General features: G+C 38.7%; 1 protein-coding gene across 4 annotated transcripts in view; it reads left to right on the forward strand.

Moving 5' to 3' along the window:
• The first annotated feature begins 1862 nt into the window (after positions 1-1862).
• AHR (aryl hydrocarbon receptor) overlaps positions 1863-20275 on the forward strand; it is a 44135-nt gene continuing 25722 nt past the window's right edge. Inside the window, exons 1-2 of one of the 4 annotated variants that reach the window (XM_059712482.1) lie at positions 1863-2574; positions 14494-14681. In XM_059712482.1, coding sequence (XP_059568465.1) covers positions 2510-2574; positions 14494-14681 — 253 coding nt within the window. In that variant the 5' untranslated portion in view covers positions 1863-2509. Of the gene's footprint in view, positions 2575-13831; positions 13850-14493; positions 14682-20275 lie in introns of those variants that run through there. The other 3 variants (XM_059712483.1, XM_059712481.1, XM_059712485.1) reach the window with 3 other exon arrangements.

Below are 20275 nucleotides of genomic sequence, written 5' to 3' on the forward strand. Positions count from 1 at the left end.
CAGCATCAGTAATTGCCACCTCTTGGCTGGGCTACTGTAAATAGTTTTCTATGGATTATTACTTCCATCCATTCTACTCTGCTCCTCCCTCTTTAAACTGCTCTTCACACAATATGGTATTTTTTTTGAAACACAAGTATTATCATTTGTGCCCTTCTCCCCTGATCATGTTTTAGTCCCTTATACCTGCTAGCCTCCTGCCTGAAGGGACATCGCTTTACTGTTTCACTGGCTTGGAAAGCTCTTCCCCTCTGTCTTCTAGCTAAGCCGACTTTATCCTTCAAACCTCAGCTTAATCATCAGTTTTGGGGGAAAGTCTCTTTTCACCTCAATGAGTAAGTCAAACCGATCTACTAGAAAATCATATTGAGTCATGTACTTCTCCATGGCATTCACCAAGAGCAATGTCACTTTCTGTTTTTATTCACCATTGTCTCCACAGTCCTAGCACAATTCCTGGCACATTGGGAGTTACCACCCAAAACATCTCTTGATTTAATGAGTAGAGGGGATAGTTTCAGGCCAGGAATCCCAAATGGTATGGCATTTAGCTGGGCATGTTCTCTCTAATATTATTGAAGAATAAGGCAGAGGGAGATAAATTATGAATATCGCAAAGAACAAAATGTCTAGTATTTGCTGGAATATTTAGATGTAAGTTGTAGGGGAACTGAAGATGATTCATGGGCTGATCAGGAGAATGGCAGAGCCAATGAAAAAGTTTCAGCTAAAGACAATGAATTTAATGTATTGATACACAGAATTTGAGATAAACAAGACATAGCAGGTGGGAATGGCTTATACATTTTAAAATTTAGGAATGGACATGGTGTGAAATGTCACCCAGACATCTTAACCTGGATGCCCTTTAGCTCCTGACAAGCGAACATACTCCTCTGTGTTCACTATCTCGGTTAACAGCACCGAGAGTCAGGAATCTTGGAGTCTTTTAAGATAGCTCTCTCTTCCTCTATGACCTTATTCTTTTCTATCATCTATATTTTCTATCTTTTGCCCATTCCACTGCCACTCCCATGGACTTACACCTGCATTATGTCAACAAATCCCTAACTACTCTCTCTGCAACCAGTCTTCGTTTCCTGTCATCCAGTTTTCACTTTCTTTCCCAGTGACAGAATGTCACTTTCCTGCTAGACATCTTTGAAAAGCTTTTGTTGCATAGGGAATAAAACCTAGGCCCTCTATCAAGGCCTTATGATTTGACCCTAACATTGCTGGACGTCCCTTCCAGCCCCTCTGTCCAGCTATAGCAGACTACTTACTGTCTCCCAGTGTCTCCGCTTCCCTCTTCTTGCTTCCCTCCTTTCAGCCCAGTTGAAATCTGACTACGAATAGCAAAAGCGATTCTGGCTGGGGGAAAGCAGTTATGAAGTATAGAGACCAAAAACAAACACACACACACAAAAAGCCAAGGAAACTCCTAGCTCTTAGATTCCAACTCTGTGGCCTTCTAAAGCCTTCCCCTCTGGTTACCTGCCGGCTCACAGCAATGAATTCTTAGCCTAAAGTAGAGGTGAGTCACTGCCTCTCCTGTAGGTGAAGTTAAGCTCACCCTTTGGCACGTCTGTCCTTAAGCTCGTCTTTGGCACGACTATCTCTTAGATCGCCTAGCTACAAAGAGTTCGGCTACGCACAATTTGTGATTACACCTTTTCCAGGGCTGAACTGTGACCACAGAAGCCACCCCTTGACCTCAAGAGCATGGCGACTAGGGGCCGCCGTTACGTCTTACGTCATCACGTGTGGGGAAGGTGGGGGCCCTTAAGGCGCTTTGGGGCGTGGTCAAGTCGGACGGGGCGGGGCTATACGGGACTGGGCGTGGCCAGAGAGGGGTCGGGGGCGCTTCAGCGATTCGGCAGGCGCGCGCGGCGGTGCGAGGCAGCGCCGCGAGGGTCCACTTGACGTCCGTCCTCGGGAGCGTGCCCTGGACCACCAGCTCGGACCCGGGGCAGCTGCGCAGCCGAGCGGAAGCCAGTGGCACAGGGAGTGGCGGCCGGAGCCCCAGCTCCACCGGCGCGAAGCACTCAGGATTGGGGAAGCCCCCGGAGTCGTGCGGCGGCGCCTCCCTCACCCAAGGGGCCGAGGCGACGGTCACGGTCACGGGGCGCGGCACTCCCGCGCGCGACCTAGGCTGGGATTCCAAACCCGCGGCTCAGACTCCTCCCTCCCCCAGGCCGCCTCACCTGTGGGCAACGCCGCGCCGCCTCCGCCGGTGTAGACGGCACCTGCGCCGCCTCGCCCACCGGTCTCCGCCCGTCGCCGCCCCCCCACCGCGGGCGCCAGGCCCAGGCAGCGCACCTGGACGCGCGGGGCTGCGGGAGCCGCGGCTCGGACGACGCGGCGCCTCCCCACCGCCCGGGAGGACGCAGGTGGAGCGAGCGCGGCTTCGTGGAGCCGGGCCCGCCGCCGCCGCCCCAGCCGCCGCGGGTCCCGGAGACCGGGCGGTCGGTGCCCGTGCCCGGAGAGGAATCGCGGGCGGCTGGGCACCATGAACGGCAGCAGCGCCAACATCACCTACGCCAGCCGCAAGCGGAGAAAACCCGTGCAGAAAACGTGAGTGTCGGTTCGAGCGCGTCTTCGCCGCGGAGGCTGGGCGCTCGGGCCCGCGGATGCGGGAGGCGCCCGCCCTTCGCTCCCAAATCCGGGCGGTCTGGGGATTAGGTCCAATCCTGACCCAGTGGAATCGAGATTCGGGGTCCGGGGGAGACACTCAGGCCTTGGGTTTTGCCCTTTTTAATCGTGGCATTTGCAGAGCGGCCCCGGTCCCCCGGTCCCAGGCACCGGCGCACACCCCCACCCACTTGCAGCTGTTTTCTCTCCTGTGGTCCTAATTTGTTGTCAGCTCTGCTCTGCCTGTGGGGCTGGTGGATTAGCTAACGTAAACTCGCCTGGAATCCCCTTCTACTCTTTAATGTCCTCTTAGGGCAGGGTCGAGGACGGTCATGATTCTCATTCGTGGCCGGACAGGGCAGGTGTTGCGCGCAGCTAAAGGCGCGCCACCTGCGCGAGGGGCTGGGTGCCTCCGGGGTCCTTTCTGGGCTCCAGCTACCGGCCTTCTGCCGGCCCTTACTGTTTGGAAGGAGTTTTGTAGCGCTCAGCGCGACCCTATCCTTGAAATGTATAGAGATGGTAGCAGGTAGGAGTGAATGTAGTGGGGAAGTAACAGTGGGGGAATTGTTTTTTTAGCTACTTTTTTTTTTTTTGAGAGTTTATCAGTTTTGCGGTAGTTGTAGGTTCTGTAAAAGTAACAGATTTGAAACTGGAAATTAGTGAAACAGACGTTTTCAATCTTGGTAACTTTCTCTAATCCCCTTTCCCCTACTCCAGAGTTTTGTCAATTCTAATAGAGTGATTACAAACACATTTTTTGTTTGTTTGTTTTGGTGGGATATTTGTGTGCGATGGCAAATACTTGAACATTTTTTTTTTCAGAAAAATAAATCCATGTTTGAGACATTTACTTTTGTGAGTTGGCTGTATGTGCATGTTTATTCCTATTGTCTCTGAGTTAACTTTGCTTTACATTTTTCAAATTTTCATAAACAATTTTAAGAACACAAAGTTGATTCAGAGCCAATTAGAAGTATGTTATGCACTTTGTTTAAAACTTAATTTAGGTCACAAATTCAAATCAGTAAAACAGTTTAAGATTTATATTTAAAACCACTGATTAAAAGTTTCATTATTCTGGAGTTTTATTTTTCTTTCAGAATTTTAATCTGAAGATCATAGTTCTTCAGATCTAGATTTGACATTAACAGGATATATATGTATACACACACATATATATACATATATATGTATATATATGTGTGTGTGTATGTATATATATATATATATATATATATATATATATATATATATAGAGAGAGAGAGAGAGAGAGAGAGAGAGATATTATAACTTGAAAGTCTTAGCCTGAAGTGTGTCTGACATTAGGAATACTGCCGAGTCAGCAATTTTCTCTCTTGGCAGTTCTGTGACATTGATTTACTAGCTTGCATTTTGTGGAGTGATTTCTTTTTTTAAAAACATTTAAAAAATGTTTTATTGATTTTTTACAGAGAGGAAGGGAGAGGGATAGAGAGTTAGAAACATCGATGAGAAAGAAGCATTGATCAGCTGCCTCTTGCACACCCCCTACTGGGGAAGTGCCCACAACCAAGGTACATGCCCTTGACCAGAATCAAACCTGGGACCCTTCAGTCCGCAGGCCGACGCTCTATCCACTGAGCCAAACCGGTTAGGGCTGGAGTGATTTCTTGTATGGAAATGTATTTGTCTAGTTTGACTTTGTTCTTGGGTAAAATTGAGAGGCATTGCAAATGTCTGTTTCATGTAGCTATTGTACACTTAAATTATAATACTGTGGGGCCTTGACTTACAAGTGTCCCGACTAACGAGTTTTTTGAGATACCAGCTGTCTCTCGGCTGATTTTTTGCATTGAGTTGACAGAGTAATTTGAGTTAACGAGCTCCTTAACGAGCTCCATCTCCGAAGGAATTAAACTCGTAAGTCAAGGCCCCACTGTGTATGTATCATGGGCTTGATGTGTGTAGCCATAAAACTTGAAGATCTCCCTAATGGATTTTTAAGTTACTGAGTTCATGTCAGTGTGTTACATAAGGACCTAGATGACTTTTTAAAAAAGTCAGGTGCCTTATTTTTGTATTTATTATAAAGTTTAACATTCTGACTTTTAATTAACCTTTTATTAATGATTTTCCTTTTAAACGTTACATTTTCCTTTTATTTAAGATGTACCTTCTACTTTATCTTACTATTTTAATATACGTTCTAAGACTTTACTATATTTGTATTTGATGGTCTCTTGTAATACAGTGTTGGCTAATGCATTTCCACATTACCCTTATTTAGTTAGTATATGTTTGTCAGATCTTTATTGAGCACCATGCATTACTTCTAGTCATATAAATGCCTTAAAATGTCACTGCATTGCTCCATAAGAAAAGCGTAGTGTTGACATTTATAGAATCATGTGAAATTGTTTATAAATTATTTTTAACCAGAATGAAAAATGGTTAGCTTTATAATGCAGTTAATCAAAGTTCATTTTAGGAATGCAGCCATTAAACCTAATATTAAGTTTAATATTTTTTTTAGTTAAATTAATAGTTTGTAGCTAATGAAGTTAAATATATGTAACATTGTCAGAAAAATACATCTTGTTTGAGCTGAAAATACTATTAAGATTTAACGTTGATCCTTTAAGTGAAAGCCATTTTAATTTACTTAAAGAGAAAAGATGTTATAGCATACATATAGAAATGATAAGATGCCCATTTAAATATACAATTCCATAAAAATTTGGAATTAAATATGTGACAATTTTAACTTGAAGCTCTTCCAATCTTCAATTGAATTAATTAAACAAGATAACTCCCTCTAGTGGCAATTGAAATTTATCTTTATTGTAGGAAATGCATCCTAGATGTGTTTATTTTAATCCCACTGAAATATGTTGTATATAGTAGATGCTCAGTAAATGTTTCCTTTCTTTTCTGAGTAATTAAAGTTAGGAAATTAAAGGATCCGAAGCAGCCTTGCATCTGATCCATGTTGCTCCCTACCTTCAGAAAGACATTTTCACGATAACCTTAGGCATAGCTTCTACTATAACTTTCCTTAAAATGTTGTTCCATACTTAACAACCCTCCTCAAAAAAAAATTACTTAAATTTTGTTCTTGTTTCATTTTTTTTTTTTGGAGATGATAACGTTTTATCCGTTTGTTTAATTATGTTGCCTCCTGGAGATAAATGAAATAGAATTTGTACCATTAAATAGAATCTGTTTTTCCCTAGTGATAATAACTTTGGATATAGTTCTGTATTTTTGAAATTTTATTAATACAGATAAAGTTTTAGTGGTATTCCACTTACTATTGTATTATTTTTGGTACTGACTTGGCAAAAGGAGTGCTGAGTAAATGACTTCTACCCTTAGAAGTGCTATCAGCAGTAGTGGTGAGTAAACCAGCCATCAAGAACTGGAAATGACTTGTGAGCCTTAGCTGATCATTTGCACTTTGTTAACATATTTGTACTGTTACTATAAAACAAAAGCATTGTCTTCCTTGCTGCTTGTTCTAAGTTGCTGTTCATTCTATGTAAATCCCAGGAACCTCATTTAGATAATACCTCCTTAGCTAAATAAAATTATGCAATGTTTTCCTGAAAATGTTTCATACAAATGTAGTATGATACCATTTTCCAAGTAGCCTCTAAAATAAAAGGATGTCTTTTCTGTAACATAATTTTTTCTCCACCATAAGTTTTCTTTCAAATGGCTTTATTTAGATAGCTTTTACATAGTGGCTATCGAGGCTCTTACATATTGGAACTATAAAATAAGTAAGTGAAAATGCTTAGTTATCAGTAACATTTATAAAAATGTCAGGAAGATGAAACAATGAGATATAAATGGAAAGAGTACTAGGTCTAAACTAAAAGATAGGTCTATTTTTTTTTGTTTTTATAGATTTGGGCAAATTCTTGACCAACGTCGCAGGCTAGTCAAAACCTAAAACTAAAATGCCACTCTCACAACTAAAATTAGCAGAACAAAATCATTTTATAAAGTGTAAAGACAGCTAAAGATATAAATTAAACAGAAACATAATTCTATTCTTTAAATAATTTTAGCTTACATTATCCCAGAGCAATCAGTTCTCCTGTGAAACAGTAAGAGGCAGTATATGATTACGTTCTCAATTCTGGGTATGGTTCAAATGTGCTACTTCATTGGTGAATAAACTTACATAGTATATGCTTATTGATGTAAATAATTAAGACAATTACTTGCAAATCTTTAACAACAGTACTTTTTTACTTCCATACTTCTGTAAAGTTGATTTTATCTATATAGTGGTTTAATAGAACAAAAAAATGACTGTTTCTTAGCATTTACTATGATACAAGCATGCACTGTGTTTTGTATACTAGTACTTTTTTTAGGGTTATAATAGTATTATGAAAAAGTAATATTTCAGTTTTATAGACAGGGACCTGAGGTTCAGATTCAAAATTGTCAGGTAGGAAATGGAAAAGCTGAGTTTAAATATCAGATCCCAAAACTTGTTTTTACCAACTTCACAATAAGATTCCCATACTTAAATCCATATATGCATTCATACCCTTCCCTCTAAGTGTCTTTTCTTATCTAACTGAATTGCTCCCTCCCTCTCTCCCTTAAAACATTGCTTTTAATGGCTGTTAGTACTCTGTTCTCTTAGTGTTTTATAATTTAACTATTTTTCTTTTTTAGGGAGAAGTTCTGTTTTTTTCCAACTTATAAATATTTTAACTAGTTTTTCAGAGAATTCCTTTGAGTTATGTGAATTTCTATACAAATTCTTAGTTATCTCCTTAGGAAAAATTCCCAAAAATGGAGTTTGGGGGTGCAAAGGTATGCATACTTTTAAGACTGAGCCAAATATTATGCTCTGAGACATAGTGCCAAATTGCTTTGCAAAATGTTTACATCCCCATTAGTAATCTTGTCCTTATATTTTTGCCTAAAAATGTTAATTTTGACAATTGACTTTCCATAGACAAAAAATGATGCGGTAGCTAATTGAACTTAATGTTGAGATTGTGTATGTGTGGAGTAGTAGTAGTGTGTGTTTGAAGGTTTTTCTACTTGAGATGTACTTTACATATTGATTTGTTTTGTATTATATGTTTTAGTCATGTTCAGTTTGCTCCTTTCTTGCTTTTTGATCTACTTAAAAATATTTCTATTAAATAATACATGCAATATTGTATTCAATATTCAATAATATATATGCTGTCTTCAGTAAACATGCTTGATATGATCACTTGACATTCATTATGACAAGTTAATTAGTGCTATTTCCTCTCCGTTTTTCAGCCTCCCAATATAATGTTATCACTATTTTAGATTAAATCTACTTTCAGCATTTCATAATTTTTTCAACTGTAAGCATTGTTTACTGCTCAGCTAAGTAATGTACTATGATTACACTTTCCTTCTTGTTCTCTGTTGTCATTGATATCTTCTACCTATTTTCCATCTTTATATTTATTTGCATCTGGGTTTAGCCGTCTCAGGTTTATTGGAGATAGACTTTGTGTTTCTGTCTCTTGTGATTTTCTTTCTTTTTTTAAAAAAAATACGTTTTTATTGTTTTCAGAGAGGGAGGGAGAGAGAGAGAAACATCAATGATGAGAGAGAATCATTGATCAGCTGCCTTCTGCACAATCACCTACTGGGGATTAAGCCCGCAACCCAGGCATGTGCCCTTGACCAGAATCAAACCCAGGACCCTTCAGTCCACAGGCCAACACTTTATCCACTGAGCCAAACCAGCAAGGGCTTCCTTGTGATTTTCTAAAAGAGAAGGGTACTTGCAGAAAACTAGATACTCTGACATCATGAAATCAGAAGTGACTTGACCTGTCTTCAAGACCTGATTTAGATGCTATATCACCATGAAACCTCCCCTTAGTACCCTACCTGAGCTCTTACTTTCCTGAACTCTTGAGCATCACTTTTATAGCACCTACATTATTGAGCAATACATTATGTTTGATTTTGTCCTGTTGTAGAATGAATCTCCTCCTAGTACAAAAGATATGCTTCTTAAAGATAGGCCTGTTTTTTTGTGTTTGTATCTACCAGAGATTTCTAGTACCATGCACATAGTACGTATCGGAGAGTGATTCACTCCCTTAACAATTGACCACTACTTAAGACTTTTTTACTAATGTTTTAGTGATTTGGGGATAGTAGGTTCATTTTATGTGGGTTTAAAAAAATATATTTTAAAAAGTATATTCATACAGGAGGAGAAAGGGAACATTCTTAATCATTTATTTCAGGATCATGCGAGTAACAGTGATTTCTAAGACATATTTCATATTCCAGGTTTTCACTGTTCAAGTCTGTGCTAGAGATTATATGTTGTTTGTACCTCATCGCCTCTCCATAAGTAAAAAAGAGGAAAAGGGACTAACCATCACAAATGTAGAGCCAGCAGCAGGAGAGTGGCCATAGAATTCTGACTCACTGCAGATGACATCCAGCCAGGATTCTCAGAAGTTGCAAACTTTTTTTGCCTCATAGGAGGAAGCAAAATATCCAGGTGTATTCAGCCTAACAATGGAATTTAATGTTATTTGTGCCACAGATCACCTTTCCAATATTATATTAAGCATGTAATTTATGACTATAAACATTTAGAATTTATATTCAGAGATCAGTAATTATGTACTGAAACCATGGGGAGGAAATGAAGAAAGGATAAGTTTAAAAGTTGGGCTTAACTGGATGTGGTTGGTATGGTAGTGAGATTCACTGAGGAAAACGTCGATTTCCTACCTGTTGGATGGAGAGTAGTATCATAATAGATGCAGAGAAGGAATGCCTAAGCTCTGGGAAATAGGAATGACAGAGCATCCAGGTACAGGGGCTGGAAATAACGATAAACAAGTTATTGGTGTGTAGCCTGAAGCAGTGGGGGTGGAGTAAATCACCTAGAGGAAAAAGCTGATAAACCATACTCAGTGCTGTGATAGGTAATCTCTTGTCAGAAAATGTCCCTTTATTCTCGTAGGATAACTGAAGCAATATCGTTGCCTGTCATTTGAGACTTTATGATAAATATCATTAAAAATTTATATACAATTACAGTAACTTTAACCGGGTTGCTAAGTTTTTCAACTTCGTTTCAAACACTGAGCACAAGTGATGAGCCTAACAGACATTTTAGACTGGGATGTGAAAAATTAAGGCTTTAAAGATAACATTCAAACTGGCATTGGGCATGCCATTGGGCCTGTCACCACCAGTACTTATAGCGTGCAGGCTTCTAAGACAGAGGCATGGCATGCAGTCAGCTGGAGTCTTGCTTTCACAACAATTTTGGTTACAGGTTGGGACAAGATTTTTGAGGTTCAGGTTGAAAAAATAACATATTTTTTCCTTTGCCTGAGCAACATCTTACAGTCTATTTCAGCTGACTTCTGAAATTCAATCTTACTGGGACATTTATTTATATTTCAGAGATAGTCTTTTATTTAAATAGACACTTGGCAGCATAATTTGGCATAGGTTTAAAGACAAAGCAAAAGTAAAATTACCAGCATAACCCAAGTCAAGTGTAATTGATGTAAGATTTTTATTTTTTTTTATTCTGTGCATCTTTAGTATGTATAGATAAGTACGAAATATTTCACAAAATAGTTCTGAATATTTCTCACAGAATCCGTGGAAAAGTATGCTATAGCTATTACTTTAGCTTTAACAACATTGGATTGGAGATGCCAAGTCTAGTGGGTACTTTTCAGTCTTTAACTTATTTAATTCCTCTGTGCATTTAACTTTGTTCTGTAGTCTCCAAAATAGTCTACCCTGTTTCTTTGCCTTTTGGTCTTATCATTCCTCCCCCTTCATCTTCGCCTGCATCTCTTCCTCCACCTTACATTCAAATGTTAGTATTACTGAGGTGTGTGCTCAAGTCTCTCTTCTCTTTGTTTGATATACTTTGCATTGGGAAATATAGTTGTTATCCTAAGTTACAGACTCTAGTCATTTGCCCTTTCCCTACTCAACGTTTTCCTCTGCCTTACCTCCTACACTTAAAGTGGTCAGCAAGTGAGTTTAATTCAGTGACCATCTGAGTCTGGCTATGTACCCAGCTTTACGATAGACACAAAGTGCTGCGCTTAAATATCTCAAGGCAGTCTGTACTTACTATCCTCACTGTTACTGCCTTCAGTCAGGCTCCTGTCATTTCTTTTCTGCACATTTCTGATCAGCAAACATTAATTGAGAGTTCACTCTGTGTCAATCCTGAGCATTGGGATTACAGAAATGGTTAAGTTTTCATAGCAAGAGCAACAAACAAGTATATGCAATATAGGTTACAGAAAGCTTGATTTAGGAAATGTGAACTCATGGTAAATTTTCCGTTACGTGCATAATACTACGTTAGAGTTGTGGACAAGTTTGCATTGTATAAAGAATCAGTCTCATCTAGTTCAGGGTTGAATACTGCAAAGAGCCAGCATAAGATAGGCAGCAATACTACTGGGAAGACTACCTCTAAGTCTCTCTTTTACTGTTGTAATTTGTCCCTGTGTCATATCGGAGTGTCTTGCTTCAATGTTTGTTTTACTCTTTTCTCCCCAGTGTTTCATAATCTTACTGGAAAGCTACCAAGAGTGCAGGGCTGGATTTGATTTTTAATTTATGGGAAATGTTATCTGCACTGAATATTCCTTAATGGAATGGTTGTGTAAGACATTTGCATAAGATGCATAAGGTGCTGAAGTAGTACAGGAGAGATCCATTGTGAGTAGGTAGGGGAAGACCTTACAGAAGTGATCTAATTGAGCAGGGCTTTGAAGCTGGTGCAACAGCAGGGGAGTAGCACTATGTACATACTGGCAACTGCAAGTCATTTCTTAGCTCTGGCATATAATGGACAAGGAAGGCTTTAGCTGGGCTGGAAACAGTGGGGCCAGAGGAACAGTTAGAGGCCATAGAAAGATCAAGAAGCACTTTGTTAGGCTAAGGAATGTGGATTGTGTGGAGTTACTGAAAGGGTTAAATAAGAGGCATGACCTGGGGTTATATTTTAGAAAGAAGTGCTCAGAGGGGTCTGCGGAGCATTCTGTCCTCACTGTCACCAGAGTCAGTTTAGTAAAATAAAAACACTAGACAGGGCATGGCAATCCTAGCTGAAAGCTCAAGATGACGCCAGATGCCAAAGTCCAATTTGGTTGCCATTTCTGTGAGGAGAGTTGCTGAGTCCTCTACCTTGAACGTCTTTTTCATCAGACACCCACATGGCTCATTCTTTGTTGTCTTCATGTCTGTGCTGAAACTTCACTAGCTGTCAAAACCAGCACCCTGTCATTCCTTAGTTCCTTACCTTGCTTTATTTTTCTTCTTAACACTGAAAGCCAGAAAAGTTACAAGTTTTTGTATGTTTCCTCCCACTGGAATGTAAGCTTCATGGGAACAGGAGCTTTAGTGGGTTTTGTTCATGCTGAGTATTCTGTTTGCGCCGCATGGTGGATGGTCAATATTTGGTGAAAGAATGTGGCCCCAACTGATACTAATAACAGGAAAGAAACGGAGGGAAGGCCAGACTTTATAGGCATGTTCCCTGCAAAAAATTGGGGGAAGGGGAGTGGACAAAGGGAAGATAGTTGCATGCCCAGAAAAGTTGGGGGACTAGCGGAGGTGCTGTCAGATCATGGGCCAAAATGGGCGTGGCCACTGGAGGGGCAGGAAGATTCGGGGTATATAGCCCCCTAAACAGAGGAGTTTGACCTCTTATGCACTTGGCTTTGTTGGGACTCCTGTGATTCTGGGCCTGTGGGGCTCTTTTGCTCCTGCTTCCCTGCATTCGCACACACAGCGGACTAATGGACTGTAACTAGCCTGATGCTGAACTGGACCCCCGCTCCAACAGGGAAAGGAAACTCTGGACACTGGCTTTGCTCCTAGCTTTACTGAAACCCCACCTGCGCTTCTGTGATGGGACTCAGGGAAATGGGACTTTAGAAACACAGGGATTTAATCCCATGCAAATAAAAATCACTCGTTCTCCCGTGCAGGTCTCAGAAAATTCTTTTTCTGGGGCTATTGTTAAGAACCACCTCCAGCAGCATCCAGCAGGGAAGAGGACCCCCACTTCATAAGGAACCACAACGAACTTCCCCCTTCTCTCTCGCACCCTATGCTTCACAAGTCAGACAGGGGACTTCTCGCAGCTCACCCTTCCCCAGTCATGTCTCCTCCTGAAATCCGGTTCATCGTTCAAGATCCATCTCATATACCACCTTTTCTGTAAAAATCTTTTTTTCAGGTTGTTGTTCCGATACTTAGCTCCCATAACACTTTTGAAATATGTAGAAGAGTGTTTTTCTGACCTGCCAAGGACATGACAGGTGCAAATAAATAACAAGTGATTGATCTATAGAGAATTACTCAAGGAGGTACACAGGCATTGTAGGTAAAAATTGAAATTCAGTTGATTAATTAGAGAAATGTAGTAATTAGGTGTGACTTCAGTTTGATTATAAATGCAGTGTGATTAAGGGAAAATAAATACATAGAGAAACAGTCACCATTTAATTATATGGTTACATAAACAGTCTGGAGATAGTTCTGACTTATTTTGTATGTATGCCATTTTACCAGTTAATCTTTTTTGTAGAAATAATTTGAACTATAATAGAAAAAAATAGAAATAGGCAGGTTCTGAAGAAATGACATGTTAGGGACAATGTAAAAATGTTAAAATTTTGTATTTTTTATCTTTTGCATAAAGTATTACTAATTCACATATAATATTGAGAATAAATTATCTAGAAATGTTTTGATTGCATCAAATTAATAGCACTACTCATCAATTTCTGCTTTTTAAAGATACTATCATTTGAACTGTCAAAAATGTTTTTGTTTTCTCAATAACACTGGAAAACAGGTGTTTGTTATAAGAACACTCAAGATAACTGTTCTTCTGTCAAATGGAAAGGTGCAGGCATGATCTTAAAATTACTTTGGTTTTTTAATAGCTTCTCTGTATTTCAGCATGATTGACTAATGATCTATCAATTCACTTTTCATAGTGAATTTCTGACTAAGGCTTTTGTGTAAAGTAGTCCAGCTTCTCATTTCTAAACTCAAGTTCTACTTGTAACCATAAGTTTCTTTTCATTCAGATGAAAATCATAACTAAATGTTGGGATGTCATTGAATTTTCTAATTGGGGCACAAATTATGGATGCTAATAAAGTAGAATTACTGACCAGTCAGAAGCAAGATTTGCCAGTAATCACAGTTAACTTCTAATATTTGTTATTCAACAAATGTAAATATCTAAAGTCAAATGTTTTCTTCTTTTAATACTGGAAGACACATTAGATGGCATTAGGACCATCTGGAGGTGCCAAAGAGTTTTGAGAAGTTGTCACTAACAGGATGAAATTGTTAAATATAGGAAGCTGGGGTTTTGAATATAATTTTTTTTAGGGTTGCTCTTATTTATCTCCAACATAAATGATGCCAAAATGCTTCCAGCAGATTATGAAGCATGATTTTCACATAATTTATTACAGATTTTTTTTCCCTTTCCCTAACAATGGTTGTGTTTAAAGGAAATAAAATCCTAGTAGATTTGTTAATTGGAAACCACTGTACCACAAATGTCTGAATTATATGAAGTATATATGATATACTTAGTCCTATCATGGATTCATAAGCTTTTAATAAAAACATTATGAAGAATTTTACCCATCCCTTGTTTTGCTTAATTAAGATAAAGAAAGGACCATTTTGAAAGGATTCATGTAAACTGAAAGTAGACTTCAGATGTTTGTTTTATGAGAGAAATATTTGAGGAGATGCTATAAGGCAATTGAAAATTGTGCTTTATATATTTTAGAGTATTTCATGACATTTTCTTTGTTTTTCAGCATCAAGCCAATCCCAGCTGAAGGAATCAAGTCAAATCCTTCCAAACGACATAGAGACCGACTCAATACAGAGTTGGACCGTTTGGCGAACCTGCTGCCTTTTCCACAAGATGTTATTAATAAGCTGGACAAACTTTCCGTTCTTAGGCTCAGTGTCAGTTACCTAAGAGCCAAGAGCTTCTTTGATGGTAAGACAAAGGGTTTAATTTTTCTATAACCGCTTATAAAATACTTACGTTGAATTTGGCTGCCTCTGTGTTGAAAACTGCAAAAATTAGCCATATGTGAAAAAGTTTTGTTTTTGCTGTATAGTAAAACTTAAGTAGCAAAGCCAAATTTTTCATATTTCCACAAGTCAGTTTTCCAGATTTATTCATTAAACAGATGCTGCCACTAAATGATAATGTGGTGTCATTCTTTGATAATTATGTATTTGGAACATATGCTCATATTAAGTATGTCAGTTTCCAGTTCCACTTATTTTTCCAATTTACTTTTTGAAAGTCTCTCTCTCTCTCTCTCTCTCTCTCTCTCTCTCTCTCTCTCTCTCTCTCTCTCTCTTAATGGAAAGAGTAAAACACATATTAACTACTATGGATTTCCTTCAGTATGTTTTTATAGATAGGTCATTTCATTTATCCTTTCAAAATTATGTATACTTCTGTTTTATATTAACTGTATGTTCATCTAGGAACATGTAATTAAAAGTTTTCTTTTCCACTGAAAAGGGCATTTTATTATAGGAGTTAATGGAATTGGATTTCAGTCTCCATTCAGTCAAACTAGTAAGCAGCCCCCTACCTCAGTTTACCCAGCTGCAAAGTTAGGGATTTGAGCTAGGTGATATTTGTTACCTTTTAATCATACAGTATTTTCTCTTCATGAAGCACTTAAAATGGAAGTTTTTGTTTGAAATGTTTCAATGTGTCTTCTCATTTTAAATCATTTATTGATTTATTTTTATCTGTTTATATGTCAGAAATAGATTTTTTTCAGGAAATGTTCAGTGTTTTCAATGTATAATGTTATTTTACAAACAGTAAAGGATTAATAAAATCTCAGTGGCCTGTCAGTGTGTCTCACACTTCAGTGTACTTACAAATCACTTAGGAATCTTGAAAGAGGAAGGTTTTTATGCAGTAGGTTTAAGTATGGCCAGAGATTTTGCATTTCTAACATGCTTTCAGATGGTGCTGATACTTCTGCCCTGGTCCCATGTGCAGATACTTGAATTTGTAATTTGTGTTTAGAATATTGTGAAACAAATATTTCCTTTTAGGTTTATATTTAGATGTTTTGATGTGTTCAGTCTGAGCATCTTTTTTAATTTTTTGTTGTTTGCTTGCTATTTGTTTTTTATTTTGGATAAAAGCTATATGGTTTAGTGGTTGTGATCTAGGCAATAAACATGGGTTTGAAGCTAATAATTTCTCTGATTTATATAAAAAGTCTTTGAATTTTCCGTTTTCATCTGTATCAGACCCTTCATCTTCTAGATGAGTTATGTGATACTCATTGGTGTATATTGTGTGTGTTTATCAGCTGTATAGCTATTTTATGAGAGAGTTGGAACTAGAACCCGTTTCCAGATTCCCTATATTGTTTTTCCTGACCATGTCTCAATTACTTCTCTTTTCTGGGAACCATTTACATGGCAAAAACCTGGGAATTTTTCCCTAGATCCAGAGTGCTCAAAGTGTAGTCTGCAGACAAGCAGATTAGCATCATCACCTGGGAACTGTGAGCAGTGTCAGATCTTGGGCCCCACCCAAGACCTAGGGCATCATACACTCTGATGGTGGGGCTAGATGTTGCATGTGGACGTTTAGGAGCCCCTGTGGTTGACTGTACCCCGAGGCCACTCCAAGCTTCACAGAATGCTGTCCTGACCCCCAGCATTTCTTCACTTGCTGTGCTAATTGCTTGGCCTTGTGGTCGTGTTCCAGGACATGTAAGGTGTGGTCTCTGTCTGCACTAGGAGTTAGAGAGTTAGTGAACAGTCTGGAAGCCAGGAAGGCATTAGTATTCCTTGACTCTGATAAAGATTTATTGATGTGAGTCATTTTGCCTTTTCATTTCCTGCTGCTCTATAATGAGAAATCAAACGATATATTACATAGAGAGAGAAAAAAATGTACAAGTTGTTCCCCGTTTAGTAGTGGAGCAGAACCGAAGCTGCTTAGTGGATGTGTAGTCAGTGTGCTATTTAATACTTACATAATTCTTGCTTTCTAGGCTGTGCATGCATACACACATACACACATTAATATATACGTATATTTAATGTATACATTTACATACATTTTTTTTTCATGATTAGACGTGTGTCATGTTCAGTACCTCAAGGAGTTTCAAAGAATGTCATAGTTAGCAGGCTGATTATGGAGTTCTTATTTGTTACAAAGGATTTTCTTAGCTGTTACTGACTTTATTTTTTATTCTGGTTCAGTACATTTGACAGTAGTTTCTTATTCCCCTATTTGCATCATTCCTTAATCAGTTATATTATCTTGAATTATAGGTCCTTTGCGTTACTGGTCTTTATTGTGCTTCAGAATAGCCTGAAGAGTTTGTTAAAAATGCACATTCTAGGGCATGCCCCTTTTATGCTGATTCTACATAAGTTCTATGTTGAAATCAGGACTCTGTATTTTTAATAAGCAGCCTAGATGAATCTGAGGCAATGATTTAATATGGCCTTGATAAAACCCTGAATTAACTTTTAGAAACATTGTTTACTTTGCCTTCAGAAAGACAAATCCAAATGTACAAAATTTGAGGAAGATGACAAATGTGTTTTCTTGTGTTTCAGTGGCAAGCGTACACTAAACAGTTTCTTAGGTTGTGCCAAGTATAAGAACAGAGTTGGAAGGTAAGGGGGGAAAAAATCAGTAAAAAAAGGATCCCAAAGTCTTGTCCAGTGGTCTAGGATGGCAATGCAATCTTTTGAGAGAACGCAGGGTAAAATTTTAAGGTAATCCTTATGACCTGAAGGCATACTAAATGCAAACTGTCGGCATCAGTAGGATTTCTGTGTGCTAAAACCACTATTAGGGAAACAGTCTAGTGAGGTTAAGGGAAGCTCCAAGTGAATAACAGGATGCAAACAGGGGGTGTGTGAATTCCTGCGGAAAGAACAATATAAACGAGTAATCATACAATCTTATTAGAAAGGAAACTCAAGTTTTACTGTAACAATAGATATTTTTCCAAGAAAATACATCTATTTATTGCAGGTTTAAATAATCTAACTTGGATGGATCTTCTTAAACTTTGGGGCTCTGCTATCCTGCTTAAGCAGTACTTAAAAGTTTTTAAGTACAACACTAATATTTATACATATTTAATTAAAACTTTCTAAAATATAACAGAAGTGCTTGAACAAGAGAAGTGCTTGAACAAGACAGCCATTTTTCAGTTAAGGTTAGAAGCACTTCTTTGACACTATTAAAATTAAATTGTTTTATAATAAATTTTGTAATTCAAGATTGTGCTTTATTTTAAACCCTGTGTGGGTTCTGAATTCACAAAGAAGAAACAGGGGAAAAACATTCCTGCCCTAATAGCTTAAGATCTAGTGTCTCAGAAACTGACATAAAGTATATTTAATAATGTACATTAAATACTTGTAATGCAACATTTAAGGAGTATTTTCAAGGGAAGTAAAATACTACTTAACTGCTACTTAATAGGTGTTATTAGTTCAGGCTTCAATTAAAGACATACTTAAAGAAAATTTTGAATGTTTAATCCTTAAAAACTCTTGAACTATATATATATTCTAGGCAGTGAAGCTCAGAGAATCGTTTTTCTGTTTGTACTCTTTGCTGATGCTACAGATGACATAATCATTATAAAAATGTTATAATATAGTGCTTTATTTGGGGGGTGCACTTAAACATGCCAGATATTGCCTATTTCTATCACTTGAATGCAAGTTCCTTAACAATATCTTAACACTTAAAACAATGCCCACCCCATAGTAGGCATTCAATAAATGTTTATTAACTTAATTTCATTAACTTATGTCTGAAAAGCAATGTAAAATTCATATTGAATATTCTAGATTGATGTGTTTAGACATATATTTCTGGGGCTTGTTTAAGATGTTAATTTTTTTTTGCTATCCTATATAATAATACTATCTAATAAATAGGTGATATGCAAAGTGACCATCACACCCTCACACAAGATGGCTACCCCATGTGGTCACAAGATGGCCGTGCCCATGTCATCAAAAGATGGCCACCACAAAATGGCCAGCAGGGAGGGCATTTGTGGACAATCAGGCCAATAGGGGAGGGCAGTTGGGGGTGACCGGGCCTGCAGGGGAGGGCAGTTAGGGGCAACCAGGCCAGTAGGGGAGGGAAGTTAGGGGCAACCAGGCCGGCAGGGGAGGTCAGTAGGGGGAGACCAGGCCAGCAGGGGAGGGCAGTTGGGGGGTTGAGGGTATCTGGTCTGGCAGGGGAGCAGTTAGGCATCGATCAGGCTGACAGGGGAGTGGTTGGGGGTGATCAGGCTGGCAGACAGAAGCAGTTAGGGGCAGGCAGGCAGGCAAGCGGTTGGGAGCCAGCAGTCCCGGATTGTGAGAGGGATGTCCGAGGGGTCCCAGATTGGAGAGGGTGCAGGCTGGGCTGAGGGGACCCGCCCCCGCTGTGCATGAATTTTGTGCACCAGGCCTCTAATTTCCAGATAATCTTTCTGTTTAGCCAATTTGCCATTGTTGGTTGTACCAATTAGTTTATTCTGTGTATAAATATCCAGATGCAAGAAATAATTTGTTTTATTGAATTGTTGCAGTCAGAGTTCTTACATGGTCTGTGACTGGCTGGATTGGACAGTGAGACATGTAGGTGTATTCAAGGACTCAAATGTCAAATCTCTGTCATCTCTTTTGAACTGACTAGTATCACTTTCTCCTTTCTTGGTGCTTTCAGACTGCCCTGTGCCTTCCTTAACCATCCTCTGTATTCCTTTGCCATCGCTTTATATTTATCATCTTGTTCCTGGGCCACTGCACCTTTTCTTCTTTGCTGGATGTTCCTTTTGTACTTCACAGCAGTCTGGCAGTCTTGTTACATTTTTTATTTTGTCAGCATTGATGGGATGTACACATAGGCCTCTGGATTTAAAATATCACCTCCTTTGCAAATTTGAGACATGAAAAGTTCAAGAATAAGGTGATAGTTTATTTTTTAATTCTGCATAGTGGACACATTCAGACAAGTTTTGGGATTAGTAATATACTAGTAATAGATATAATGTATTAATTAAAACAGTAGAAGCTGCTTAAGTTCTAGTTAGTTTCCCTCAGTAGCACTGCTCTTCTGTGTTACCTTATATTCCTCCTTTCTTATTCTTATTTTTTAAAGACTTCTCTAAATTATTATATTTTTGAAGTATTTCTGGAGATTCTTTCTGTTTTTAGCAAATAACAGAAATCCAAAATTGCTGTTTTCTGATGTTGGCAATTAAACACTGTCAGTGCAAGTTTTCACCTCTCAGGAGAGATTAAGTCACAGCAGCAGGGAGCCGAGGACAGCTAAGTGGGCAAGTGGAGCTGTGACCCGAGGAGTGTGTGCACTTCCGTGCTGGAGATGCAGGCTGAAAGAGGTCCTAAAATCCTTAACGTCACCTTCAAACCTCACCAAATTCCAGAGTGTTAAGATGATACTATCCTTGTTTAAGAATAATAATAATAAAAAGTGGAACATAAAAGGAAGAAACAAACCACAAAATTAGTATTAAACTGAAATACCTCTGAGATGGAAAACATTTACTA

This window comes from Myotis daubentonii, chromosome 10 (genome assembly GCF_963259705.1).
Source record: "Myotis daubentonii chromosome 10, mMyoDau2.1, whole genome shotgun sequence".
NCBI lineage: Eukaryota > Metazoa > Chordata > Mammalia > Chiroptera > Vespertilionidae > Myotis > Myotis daubentonii.